At 41.1% G+C, this 14,769-nt stretch overlaps 1 protein-coding gene across 1 annotated transcript in view; it reads right to left on the reverse strand.

The window, feature by feature from the left end:
* Positions 1-14,719, reverse strand: part of AHCYL1 (adenosylhomocysteinase like 1) — a 36,971-nt gene extending 22,252 nt beyond the window's left edge. The window contains exon 1 of the mRNA XM_006197424.4: positions 14,236-14,719. Within this exon, the coding sequence (XP_006197486.2) occupies positions 14,236-14,355 (120 nt within the window). The 5' untranslated portion in view covers positions 14,356-14,719. The remainder of the gene's footprint in view (positions 1-14,235) is intronic.
* Positions 14,720-14,769: the final 50 nt, after the last annotated feature.

Below are 14,769 nucleotides of genomic sequence, written 5' to 3' on the forward strand. Positions count from 1 at the left end.
ATCCGCTTGAGTGAGTGAACCCCTCTTGTGATATGACAGAATAAATACACGTAGCTCCCAATAAGCAGCAGCTGAGTGTATGAGAGTCAGCTTTCAGAACCTAGACTAACACTCAACAAAGGTTAATGACACAGAAACCGTATCACTTTTTTAGTCACCATCCACTGCTTCCCATCAAGCATAGGCTCAAGGGAGGAAAAACCCATCAATTCAGTATTAGATAACATAATCTAATTTAAAAGAGCTAATGTTAAATAGCAACTATCTAGTTAACAGGTATTGTTTCTAAAGGTGAGCGGCTTAATGAGACCTTTCAGAATCCATTGTGCAGTTATTTTTCTCAAGTTCAAATGACAAGGTGAAACCACTTTAAAGATCAGCTACAATGAGCTTTAGTTTGCACAGCTCTTAAAAACAAAACACAAAATATTAAGCCTCTAGGAGGAGAGACTAGGGACATAATACACAGACAAGAACTATCAAAGATAATCAATCACATTAAAAACATAATTCTATTTTTCATTCTAGAGAGGCAGTATCTGCCATCTTCTTGGCTTTCTAAATTGACATTTCATGTTCAATTTTAGGTAAAAGTCTCAGTATGAAATCCTGACCTTAGGTAGCCTATAAGAAACAAGCTGGTTGAAACAAAATGCAGACTATAACTTCTTTGGAGGTATTTAGAAATAAGAGCTACCTGTTGCTCCAGAATGAAGACGGTAAAATTCCCCTACTCTCTCTCAGATAATAATAAAACAGTTTGGGTTTTCCTGACCAACGACTTTCTTATTAGCTATTTTCTAATGAGCAACGTGGACAGATGCATAAGGATAAAGATCTCTCACTTTAGGCTGTATGGTAAACCAAAAAGTCAAAATGAACTTTTGTATAGGAAAAGTTCTTCAGCAAATTTTACCAATAACACTGCTAGAATATCACTGATCTAAATGTTTTTCAAGCCATTGTTTAAATCTTGGATATAAAGAACAAGTAAAACCACCTGATAGCACACGTTGACTGTAAGTCTGAAATCCGTACTTATTAGTATGGTGAAAACCAAAGTCCTTTGTAAGTGCCTACATTTCTATTCTCTCTAATTTAAACAGTCTGCTTCAACATTTGTGGCTCATGGCTAATATTTTCTTATAGAGGATTTGTATTTTCAAAACATTTTGGAATCCTTTGACTGCTGGATCTATCCTTCACAGATGACAAAACAGAATAGGCGTAGCGGTTAAGTGACTTGCTCAAGGCCATTTGCTACCAATATTGAGTTTTGTTTTTTTTTTTAAAGCAAAAAGCAAGAAAAAAAAAATCTCTACAAGAACAGTACTATCCTTCTTTTGGAACAGGCTGGGGAAACAGCAGCTTTCCCATTTATTTTCAAGAGGTTAGTTTACGTAACAGTCTACTACTGCCCTAAAGCTGTCTGAACTTAGAGTACCAGATAAACATTTGTGAGCTTGGAGAGAGAAAAGAATTCTTTCAGTTCCAAAATCCAGATTGATAAAAGTGAAATGATGCAAAGAAAAGTAATATTTTAAAGTTGCCAATAAAATGTCATTGAGGGATAATGCTGCTTAGATTTGGAAAGGGTGAGAAGAAAATAGCAGAGCCCAAACATTGTGGAAGCAAAAAGCTCCACTCTGCCACATACTTTCAACTGTCTTTTGAGGAAGAGAATGTACGGGCAACCTAATCCTGACACTTTACTACGATGAAAGAAATGACCAGAGTTTCCTATTGGAATCAAAAGCAATTTTAAAATTCCCCCTATATTTATTTCCACAAGGGGGTTTTCTATTTGGTATGGTTAAAACTGACCAATAATTTTTTTTTTTTGGTCATCTGGGAAACCTGCTGGCTATTTTCATAAGAAATGATAATGTTTTAAAACCTGCACCAGAGAATATATTTTAAATGTGCTTTTTATGGGAGTTTATTTATCCTGTGCAGAATGGTGATAGGGGAACTTTTCTTTCACACAATAACTCTTCTTTATGCTCTTAAATTGAGACCATTCTACTAGGCTCCTTTCTCATCTGTGGTGTACCGCTCAAACAGCACCCAGTCCAAGTCACGTCACACCTTATAACATGTTTGGAAGATCTGGTAATGCTGGATTTTCCCAATTCAACATGAGTTATAATAAATTTGGGGACCCCAACTAAAATTTTTAGATAAAACAATTTTTACATTTTGTTATTGATGCTTTCCCACTTTCTGGTGCCACTTCTCTGACTACTACGACTTAAAAAAGTTCTTGTAAGGTTATTAATTTTATTGAAATATTCTGGATTTAAGTGACATGATATACGACTACTGAATCTTGGTTTCATATCCATGGCAGACATTATTTAAAGCACTCATTTAATGAATAAAGAATAAAAATTCTGGCTGTTCTGTTTTTTTAAGAACAGCAGGATTTTTTCAAAAACTGAGTAGCAGGTTTTAATAATTAGCTTCACAAGCTGAATAGAACCTCAAAACAAATCTAAACAGTCCCGAGAAGAGAAGCCTGAATTTCCTTTGACCATTTTAAAGGGCTTCTTTAAAAACAGAAACTAAAGATAATTAGTGGTATGATTATATTCCTCCCCTAGATTAGCTAGTTTGGCTTTAACATATCATTGAGCTAACAATGAGACATCTTCATATTAATAGCAGGCTGTAAGGTTTCATGTAGAATAATTTTTTACATGTGCTGGAAAACAGTTACAACCGGAACCATCTAGTCTCCTGGCTCCTCTAGGACTGTCAGCTCTGTTCTCCAAAGGGCTCTGAATTTATAGGAGCTTGGCCTGGAAGGCCTTGAATACAGCACTTGATTAGCAATTCCTCAGGGTAGATCTGGAAAGTTCTTCCTAGATCTCAGGCAAGACTATCCCTGTAAAGATCACCTTAAAGAGGTCTTGGCCTATGGTTATACTAAAGGTCAGATTTCAGGGAGGTAAAGGTAGAACTGGCATGGGACTCTGCATGCTCATTGTGTGCCAACTTCTAAATTTAGTCATGTCCTTTCTACATAACTCTTTCTCCTGTTGCCTCTAAGGAAATTTCATTCATGTTTCTACAGTACATGTTACCCACAAACCATCTGAGGCACAGTTTGGCCATTTGTTCCAGTCAAACACCAACTTTTCTAGGGATGGAGACATATTAATATTGGTATAAATAAAGCAAACCTTATCTGCCCTCCCTCTCTCCCCCTCTTTTTTTGGTGGGGTGAGATAATTGGGTTTATTAATTCATTAAAAAATTATTTTCATGGTGGTACTGGGGATTGAATCTGAGTGGTACTAGGCATGCACTCTACCACTGAGCTATACCACCCACCCCCACCTCCCCTTTTATCCCTGAGTTCTATTTGATAATAAAGCAACAGTGACAGACCCTTCGAGACTAAAAAGGAATCTTTTTTTTTTTTTTTTAAATCTAGGTCTCAAGTCCACTCACTTTGGCTTAAGGAGGAAGCCGCTCTCCTGGCAGACAGCTTAAGTCAACTGTATTTCTGAGTGCTGCCCTCTTTTTTTCCTATCATCTTTCTCCAATCTTTACTCTTTGGCTGTTTCCTCAGCCCCTCAATCAACTCCTCCTGTGATTTTCTGTGTTTTGAAGCCAGAATTTCACTAAAATGTCCTCTCAAGTCCTTTATAATTTTACTATCACTTTAAGTCCAGGAGTTTACAAGATGAATTATCATGTTAAGGAAATTCTCATATGACTCGACTTTTAATCCACTGAGTCCAAGAAGCTCAGCCAACCAGAAGCTACAGGTGGGAATGGGGACAGAGTCAAAATCATTCTTAGCATTTCAAAGAGAACACAGACTAAAGAAATGTTGTTGGTTTAGTGGAGGTCTGGACATTTTTTTTATACTTATACTTCTTCTAGAGACTTCACCTCCGAGTTCTTTGCACATTGCCTTAGTTGTACAGATGAAGAAAATACAACCTAGTTTGTCTAGGAGGTATGTCCAAACACCCAAACTCACAGCCTGGCTTTATTCTAATCACTACATTTTCAATTCTAGGCAAGCTTTCTAGGTCTTTAGCCTGGGGTCCATGGATGGGCTTCAGGCTGCCAACTCCCCTTATATGCAAATTGTTACAGATAATGCACATTTATCTGGAAGATAAGCAGAGCTCTGATAGGGCTCCAAACCCCAAATGGCTGGAACCACTAATTAGATTTACATGACCCAAATAATAACCTCACAAGAATGTAAACTCCACAGGATAGATACGGACATTTGTTTTGTTCACTGATGTATCCTAAGTGTGGACACAGAAGGTGCTCAATCCTGAGCTGAGAGGGTTGCATGATTTCTGATCACTGCTTACTCTGAATACTTTGGAAAAGAAGAGTAAGTATGGGATATTTTCAGGACCTCTCACATGAGGCCCAAGATTTTCCTCATGGCCAAAGTCATCTAAGATAGCTGGCAGCTGCATTACCATCCCGATATCAGATTTCACAATAATTTTGGCTAGCCTTGCTAGATAATCTAAGAGTAGTTCTAAATCTGAGATTTCTCAAGTTGGGCAGAGGAAGCTGTTCCAAAATGCACATACCATCCCATTCTCCACCTGCCCCTTACCCTTAATCCCGCCCCATTCTGATTAAGTAGGTCTAGATTAGGGCCCCAGTAACGAATATTTTGAAAAAGCTCCATAAGTGACTGATACTTTTCATTCCTTCCCACTCCATGAGAAGGACTGATCTGAGACAATCTAAGCAGGATCTGAGAAAGCAAATACTAAGCACACAGAGTCTATCAAGCTCCTGTTAAAGTGACTCAAGGAACACAGGGAACAAATGAGTTAGTATCGTTCAGAGACAAGTAAGGCCAAAGAAGTACAGAATCTACCTTTAATATTAACTCCATCTGTCAGCTACAGACAATCCATCAGATGGATCCACAAGGGTTTAGGAGAACACGACAAAGAGCTTGTCTGAAGAAGAGAGACTGTATTTTTACAATGGGTTGGTCCAAATTCAGTAAAAATTGGCAAGGTGCTCTCATTCCAAACATGCCCAATGCTCAGCTAATCCTCTCCCTGTGGAGTCAGAAAAGAATGTGCAGAATTCTGAACCCTCTACTCCCCAAGTACGAGGGGTTCCTTCTCCTGAACACAAGGGTTGAAACTAATCCCATCAACTCTCTACTCCTAATTACAAACCAGGTATAGAAATGAGATGCCTCCCAACATATGTGCTCTTCAGGCTGCCAACCTTGTGATTTGTAAACATCCTTTACCTCACTATAGTAAAAACCAAGCCTCTGCCAACCTCAATTCATTCTCAACTGGCAAAGAAGAACAGAAACCACCCCCAGAGGAATGTTTCTCTCTGGGAAATCCTGGGGAAGGGGTGCAATAGGGCCAGTCCCTCTAGTGCGCATTTTCCTTGGACTTGCAATACGTTTGTTACACTTAGAACACCGTGTTCCCAACCAGCTTGGTGTCTTTTCTGTTACAGATCTGAAGTAAACAGATTCTACAGCAGCTACAAGCCTGTTACCAAGGCCACTGTATTGATCAGTATAATTAACATTCACAATTCATCTAGTCCAGCATGAGAAGCCAGCTGGGCTATTCTCTATAAGAGCTGAATACTGAGAATCTTCATGTCTTGCCTGCAAAGAAGTCTGGTGCTCTAGACTCTAAAAACTCAAGTACTGTATTAGAAGCTGGATACCACCTGGACACCCACAGGAAACTGAATTAGTTACCAGAACAACAGAACACATTTGCCATCAGTATGAAACACAGATTTCTACTTCCAAAGCTACAAAATTCTGGCGGTCTTCCTTTCCCCTGAATCTTGCCTAGGTTACATACTTTAGGGAAAAGAACTCACACAGAATTCCCAGTCCCAACTAGAGCCTGAGTTCCTGGTTAGGACAAGCACTTTCCCAGAAGACTGTGACTCTGAAGAAGGTGTGCTTCAAATACAAGAGCACATAGAGCTTCTGAGCACTGAGCTCAGCCTCTGGTTCAGAAGGGGCAGCCACAGCTGCAGAATGAGAAGAATCAGAAATTTGCTTAGCCCTGCCAGGCAGAGCTGTTATTTATTACTTTTAGAACTCCAACACTGATTCCAAAATGAAACTGTTCAACTCATCACTGGCCCCAAATCTCAAACACCCTAAGAGTAAGCTTAAATCAAGAATAAACCAGTACACCAGTTTCAACTTTGGGCAGTGTCCCTAATGCTAAGGGTTTAAAACTTGATGGGAAATTCAAATTACCTTCCCCATTATGTCTAAGGATCCTCGAACCTTCAAGCCTATGGCCTTGTGGTTCTCACGATACTGGGCTAAGATGCCTCGGGCCACAAATTCTCAGCAGTTTCCTCCCTTACCTCCCATTTCTGGCATTATAAAGGGATCTACTAAGCTGTTGGAAAATCTCTTCAATTTCTTACCTGCAATTCTTGGTACTCCACTATCACCCACGTGGGAGGGGTCTAAGTTAGAAAAACAACCTGGCTAACTAAAGGGGAAAGTGAGCCAAAGCCACCAGGTTAAGTCCAACTCACTTTCTCCTAGGGATAACCATCTCACAATATTTTACTCAATAAACACTTATTAACAGTATTATGTGCCAGGCACTACATACTATACATATATATGATATGATACTTGCCCTTAATACATTTGGCTTAGAGAAATCAAAAGGAAAATAAGATTCACATACCAAGTCAGTCCTGTGAACAGTCTGAGAAGTACTACATTGATATCAAACCTATTTTTGAGACACAGAGGAGCAAGTTATTTTGTTTAGTTTTGATACTCAGTCTAGTACGTGAGCTTTCTCTTCTAAACACTCCTATGGGATCAGCTCTGGAGCTTTAGGGGCACCAACAGTTCATATGAAGGGCGGTGGGGTTGAGATAGCACAAAAAAAACCCAAAAGCTGCTGAAATGCTGGTTTCAGTGTGCATAAGTTCCTGGGTTGAACCCTCAAGGCACTGATAACGAGTCTCTTGGGAAGCTTAGAAGCATCCCAAAGAGGAGGGTGACGAAGAACACCAACAACTGCAGTTTTGTCCAAGGACAAACTGCACGCTGGAAACTTAATCTTGTCTGTTTCTGAACCTATGGCTCAGAGGCCTACCTTTCTAAATCAGGGTTTTTAAACTCAGGATCCATGGATGAGTTTCAGGGAGTCCCATGAATCCTCTGAAACTGTATGTACGTTTTTGTGCTCCTGAATTTTCCTAAGGAAAGAACTGTGATTTTTAAAAGAGTTTTAAAGGGATCTGTCACTCAAAAGATTAAGAACCATGTTTAGAGCCTCTAATACAGTGCATATCTCAGGAGCATTCCCTTAAACTGGTGCAAGAGCAATCTATTTAAGTTTTTTACCTTTCACACAGATTTGTCTACTTATTGACCTCTCTTCTGAAATCATAAAGAGATGGGTGTGCACTTTGAGAATTCAAGGTGAACTGCTCTTTTCTACATCTCCAAAATAAAGCTAACCATCACAAGAATCCAAACAGATTTTCTTTAAAAGCCTTTGGGGAAGGAAACAAGCTGGGGGTGGTCAAAGAAGGCAGAGCAGAATCTTTCCTACTAAGTTTCCTAATAGTCCTCTTTTTGATTTCAGAATCCTAAAACCATAGCTCACAGCCTAAAAACTTTGACTTAAGGTCAAGCCAGGCCTGCGAGGGAAGCAGGGGTGGGGGAATAAAGTAATTCCCATTATGCCCATGGAAATCTGTGCTCCAAAGGTTCACCTTAATACAATTAATAAGTGCTAAAAGAGTTGGAGCCATTCATTAAAAACACAACTTCCAAAATCCTGATAATGCTCAATACACAGTGATATGGATAGCCTCATTCAGGAGGCCAAAATGAATGAAAAACATGGTCACGCTCATCTGCTCCAGGCCTTCAGCCCCTTCATTTTGCTACTCACCAATTCACCATCTAGTTCACGGGGCTGCGCACACTGCAGATCAGCATGTTAGCATATTCCTTGGCACCTTGAGCGCATAGGCTCAGTGGGATTCCACTGATGCTATTGTACACACACAGGTTCAGGAGAGAAGAGAAAAATATATAAACAACAGGGCTTGTTGTAGCTGGGCAATTCTTCAGATTGTAAAGAACTAAGCCTGAGGCAGGTCCAAGACGAATAGCATGGAACAGTGAACAAATCCCTTCTGTTTAAGCCTCACTTCTAGCATACAACTAAGTACAGGGTGTCCACTTTAAAAGAACTGAACTGGCTGGGCTGGTAAAAGAGAACATTTAAAGCCCATTACGCCCTAGAGGTTTAATACAGAGGCACATTAGCTGAGGCACTGGGGCTTTCAAAGCAAGAAAGCAGGAACATGCTCAGTCCTAGATTTGCAGTTCTGTCAAAGTCCTTTCCCTATCTCTCCTCCAGCATGCCAGATACTACCTTTCACCAGCAGGTCAGTAAACTTCTTTACTTTGTGTCCTGCCTAGTTGGTAAATGATTAAGCCCCATTATGTACTGATAAGCAGTACCAATCACTATATACATTCTGAGATTAAGGCACCTGACTGAATCCTTTAGAAAAATTGAACAGAGATAGGAACAAAAATGAAACCACTGTGAGTGTCAACAAAGGCAAAGGGTGCTCCACCCTAGTTCTGTAATTGCTGTGGAGCAAAGGCCATACATTTCTGCAGAAGAAAATCAGCTACACACAATTAGGAGCAGGCTGTTTAGGGCAGAGAGAAACAGTAAATGGCAGAGGAAGTTGGAGTACACATGGATGGGATCTGAAGGTGACTATTTACAAAGATAAAGTCACAGCTCAGAAGAGCCTCTAGAGTTGTTTCATGTGATTCAAGGAGTCTAGCTTGGGAAGACTCCCAAACTATTGCAGGTTGAGGAAATAAAGTGGACTCAGCAAGGCCAGTGTCTGACAAATGCCCATATTCTATGGGTATGTTGTATGGTATGCAGAATGAGGTGGGGGAGTAGAGCAAATCTCATTTCTGTTACAAGCTCCAAGTTCTCCCATTGTCTACGTACCTCTTGGAAATCAACAAATATTACAGTGTTCAATAGGTGTAAGCTCTACATAAAACATTTTTGTCAGGGAAATTTTTTTCCTGTTGAAGATATTCCAATAGAAACATCTTTGTTTTGGCTCTTTAAGAATATTCTAAAATTCCATATAAAGCAGGGTACTTTTCAGAGTGTAAGGAGGCACTCACTGAATAGTATGCTGCAATAACAGGTATAAACCAGAACTGTACTAAGCAAACCAGGGCATATGGTCACTCTAGTTATAAAGGAGTCAATATTTATCAAATAGTATTTACTAAATGCTAACCCCCTCAACAATCCTGTAGTACTATCATTATTCCTCATTTCACAGATTAAAAAAACGGAAGCTCAGACAGGAGAAGTCCCTTGTCCAAAGGTCAGACAGCTTTGAGATGGTAGAGGCAGAAGGTAAATCTCACTCCAAAAATCAAGTGCTTACCTTACATTGTACTACTGGAAGTTAAAGAGGTCTTATGTAACAGCCAAACAACAGTGGGGTAGCAAGAGAACTACCTGAATGAGTCAAGGGAAATACAGAATCAGAACAGAATTCACAGTTATATGAATTTTTAATTGCTTACCATATGCAAGGGACTGATAATATTGACATGAGTTGGAAGGAAGATTTGTGGTAAGAATCTGTCTTTAACTTTGGATTCTTGCATTTAAGGAAAAAACTGAAATCTGGTCTATGCAAATGTCCTTTTCTTCATACACCTGAGGAGGATGCTTCTGACCATCTCAATGTGATGTGTTCTGAATTATTATACCCAGTATAATAAGGATGATCCTTCTTTATAAAATTTTAACACTCAAATTTCCAAACTTGAGAAACAGTAGGTATATCTGATTCTCCTTTATTGGCCAGTTCTTTTAAATAACAGCCCTAAGAGGGCATTAAAGTGCTTGTTTACAGATTATGATTACTTGAGGTGGCAGAGTAAACTTTTCTGAGTCACAGGCAACTAAAGATCTACCTGAATCTATGTATCAAAATATGCTTTAATAAATAACTTTACAAGAATATTATACTGGGTAACATACACTGGATCCAAATCCAGTGATGAAACAAAAGGTTCACATTTGTAATCTTGCCAGCAAGAGACCTAGACAATGAACAGATTTCTGTTACAAGCAAAAAATCTAAAGGAACTTACAACAAAGTAATATGGAAACTAATGTCTAACTAACTAAACAGAATGAAATAAAAAAAAAGAAAGGTAATCAATATCTGTAGAAAAATCTAAAAAAAAGTAAGACCTTCTTATACCCCTGGCTTTTATTCAAATATTAGCACTAAAACAGTAGCTGCTCTAAAGAGAAGTGAGAGAAACTAATGACGTGGAGAAGATAGGAAATGTCAATCTATCAAATCACTTAATACTGGTGTAAGTTCTACAAAACTGCACCAAGAACGAGCTGTTACATAACCCTGGTAAGAGGATCATCTTGGATTCCACCCAATAGGTCAACACTGGGACTCTACCTGATACGCTTCCTAAATCTCAGCTGACCCTTCCGAAGAATTAGTGCTGTATATATTTTATTCAAATACATTCTACAAATATCCTACAAGCAAAAGTAGTTCCTTGCGTTTTTTCTTTTCCCTATTGTGCTGGTGGTAAAGGTCTGACTGCATAGATCCTAGGTTAAATGCCTAATGTATCATTCTGGAGGGTACCCCCAAATATTCAGAAGTGCAGATGCTCTGATTGGCTTTCCAGAGAAACATGTCTCTCAGGAGGTTTCACTATCAAGCTGGAGATGTGGGTTTACTCTACAGAAAAAAAAAAAAAAGGAAGAAAAACAAACAACTTGATACAATGTCAATTTCCAAAGGCCCAAGGACAAATATCACCGCTGCAACACAAAGTAGCAGGAAAAAAGTAATAAATACCCACTGATGATGAGGAACTTGCTGACTTGTTTGGTTCCACTGATAAATGCCAACACTGAACAAGGACCCTCTTTAGATGCAGTACAATGTACACTGCCCTTACAACTCAAGGACTCCTTTTCCCTCCCAAATTTCCCTAGCAATATCATTTGAAATCACCAGTGACAGTCATGAACAAGTCTTAACACGTGAATCACACTACAGCTATTAATAATGACCCATGAAAATTTCCTTTAGAACTTAGTGTCAGCAAAAGCTGTCTCCCTGAGGAATTGGTGTATTATTTCCCATGTCTGCTAATAAGACTGTAATTCTGTGATTCCTTTCATCTTCTGACTCCTAGGAAGCTTAGAGTTGCATGTGATGATCAGCCTCATCAACTGTCTTAGCCCTCAGGGTTAACAATATTGTTTTCCTTTTTTCTACAGTTTTGACTTCCTATCTATATTGCATGTGTCCTGTGTTATAAAAGCCATCTCAAATGCTCATTAAAGAGAAAGAATGTAAGTATACCAATAGACTTCTCTTTAAAAACCATTTTTGCTATCTTAGCTCCCAACACACACCTATCTCCACTTGCTCTAAACAAAAAGCACTTATTTGGCAATTGAGGAAACAGGCACAGAAATTCACTTGCTTGAGATGTTACCCATTTGGCTTTCTGACACCCAGATTAAGCCTTGAATCAAACCAACAAGTCCCACTATCTACATAGTACTGCAGTAGACCTCAGGGCATACAAAAATGAGTAAGCTATGATTATAGATGACGAATCTTGGTATCTATACTTTTTACTGAAGGACATACACTCTTCCCCAAAGTGTATAAAACTTCACAAGTTACAGTGGAATCTAATCTGACTAAGGGCCATTAAGGTCACCCTGAAGTAACCTATAGCCTCCAAGTGGCACCAGAAATATCCTCATTTCCTGAGGGGCCTCAGGGCTTGCAATGATCCTAGGATTACTTGGTCTAGAGCCACACTGGAATCCTCAAAGGAGAAGGACGGCACCATTTGAAGAGGTCTTTTTCTCACACCATTCAATACATGCCAAGATAGAATTTTTTCTCTTTGCTCATGTTTTCTTACATTATCAACACAAGGCAGAAGTACAACAGTGACTTAAATCATAGTGTCCGATTCAGCTGAAGCTATGAAAAAAAGGATTACTTAGGACTTGCTGTATGACCTTGACTAGTCCTCAATCAACTCATTAACTAAATAAATGCCTTTTACCATTACTAGTGGAAGGGTAATTAGTCATCATAAAGCACTTTAACACAAAGTGCTGTGTAAATACTAAACAACAAAGCTCAGAAAGAGCAAGATTAATAAGAAACACGGGGGTAAATTTATTAGCAAATGGAAACTTACAATAGGGTCTTCCTACATTCATGGCAGAGACTGCTCCTTTCCGCTAATGGAATACGAGTCTCTAAAATCATTAGCACTTGGCTGACAATAATACACATTAGCAATATTCCTCTTGGGAAGAAAAGAGGAAAACGGATATTTATTCCTGTAGGCAGCAATACAGACATCTCAATTACTAGTTAGCCAGGTGGGCAATCAATATTTGAGTACCTACTATATTATGCTTGGTACAGAGCTAGGCACAATGGATACAATGGTTGAACACGAGTCTCTGACTTAATGGAATTTACAATCTACAATACAAAGTTTGTCTTATTAATAGTGGCACTTGCAAGAATAAAGCCTTGCTAAAATAAAAGCAAGTAAGAAACATGCCTGAAGTAACTAGACAAAAGACAACAGGCTAAAAGGGGAGAGAAAGACTTCAGGGAACTAGGGTACCAGGGCCTTCCCACTTTCCCCTTAACTCACCACAGGTATTATCCTTAAGCATTCTACTTATAAAGACAATGACTCTGTCTCCATATACTGCAGATTACAAAGGGTTACTCCCCCAGCAAAGCAGTCAGCTGAATTGAGAGCACTAAAAATAAGGTTAGTGAGACTCCTTAGAATTAAGGGATCTTCTACAACATTTTTAGAGACATTCTTGGTAAGATCTAAATTTTGTGGGTAGACAAAGCTAAAGCTCACGATGGTGACCTTTTCAATCCTGAATTTGATTTCTGGGTAGATCAATTTCCTTAAAATAAAAAAAAATCATTTCTTCCACTGATGACAGCTTAACTAGTTCTGCCTGAAGGACTGTAACTATTCCTGCAAACCTTGCTTTGGTCAGCTTATACAAGCAGTGCATCCCATCAAACAATGCATGCCTTTGTACAGAAGGGAAATATTTATCCAGGTTCTTACCGGTTTCAGAAAGGTCACCTCTCTGCAAAGGTTCTCTGGTCTACTGTTAACTGGGTGCCAGGTATGCAGAAGGTCAAGATATGTTTGGCAGCAAATGTTCATAAAGCACTAGGGATCCTAATATCACCACTAAGAGCTGGTTAGATTAAAACCTCCAAAGGTTGCCGTTTAATCTCCCACTGTAAGAGAATTAGAAGGATGTCTTCTGAGCTCAACCCACAGGACAACAGATTAAACTTGTTCTGCCTCCCTAAGTGCAGTAAAGAATGAGCAATCGTTCCTTACCACCCACCCTTCCAACCCACCCAAGCTCCTTTCTCAAGGGATGCTTAAGTGTTCTATTCTCATGACTTTACGATCAACCTGTATCCATGACAGTGTCTGCTGTCACCAACCTCCAAATGTTAATTTCTTACATATGTCGAAGCAACCAGACGACCACAGAAGACAAAAATCACTGTTTTCTTTTCAATTTCACTCTGCCCTCATGGTTTCACCTGCATAATAGAATTAGCTCCACGCATTTTTCCACCTTGCCTCCAAGATCGCACGCAGTTGTTGGATAAGCCGGCCACTGCTCCCAAAGATTTACCCAAAGAAGGACTACCAGATTTACCTACTCACCTGAAGGGAGATTTTCGGAGCGCCCTCATCCCCTGCCCTGGGGTTGGTCACAAGGGTCAACTGACTTAGTGGTTCACCCCCTCCCACTCCCGTCCTCCAGGCCCTTCGTCCAGGAAAAGTCAGCCGCAATTTTAAGGCCCAGCCCTGTGGGGTTTCGAAAAGATCCCAGACTAAGAGCCGAGGGACAAAGGAAAGTGCGGTCAGGGTTTCCAGCTCGGGATCGGCCTGGGGCCGCTCACCCGCCTCCCCTCACAGCACCTCAGTCGTCCAGGGTCCCTCAAACCTCCCCCCTAAAGTCCCGAACTAGCTGGAGCCCGGGCCCGGGGCTCGCTCGCGCCCCTTCCGCGAGGCCCCAGCCCGGACCCCGCAGCTACCCAGAGCCCCCGCACCTTCTTGGGTGCCTTGGTGACGGTGGCCATGAAGGAGTACTTCTCCGCGTCCTCAATCTCCTTGGCCTGCTTCAGCTCCTCCCCGACACCGGGCAGCGGCATCGCGTCAGGCATCGACATCCCCCGGCCGGCCCGGCCCGCGGCTGACCCACCGCCCCCGCCTCTTTCCCTCAGGGGCGCCCTCCCGCCCGCCCGCGCAGCGCCCTCCGACACGCGCTCGCCCACCCTCCCGCCGGGCCCCGCGCGGAGCTGCGTCCGGGGCTGAGGTGCTGTGGCCGGCGTCTCGTCCGCTCGGTGGCCCAAGACAGCCGGACAGAGACGGCAGCGACAGGAGCACCACAGGCAGCAACGCCGAACTCCGACCGGCCCGCGCCGCCACCTCCGCCGCACGCAAACACGCACGCAAAGTAAGGGTAGAGGGCGGCGACGCCACGTCGAGTACTGGCAGCCCCGGGCGGGCGGGGGAGAGGGGAGGAGAAACGGCGCTCTGTCATGACGTCACCACACCCGACGGGGCCGCCGAAGCCACCCCTT

Source organism: Vicugna pacos, chromosome 9, assembly GCF_048564905.1.
Source record: "Vicugna pacos chromosome 9, VicPac4, whole genome shotgun sequence".
NCBI lineage: Eukaryota > Metazoa > Chordata > Mammalia > Artiodactyla > Camelidae > Vicugna > Vicugna pacos.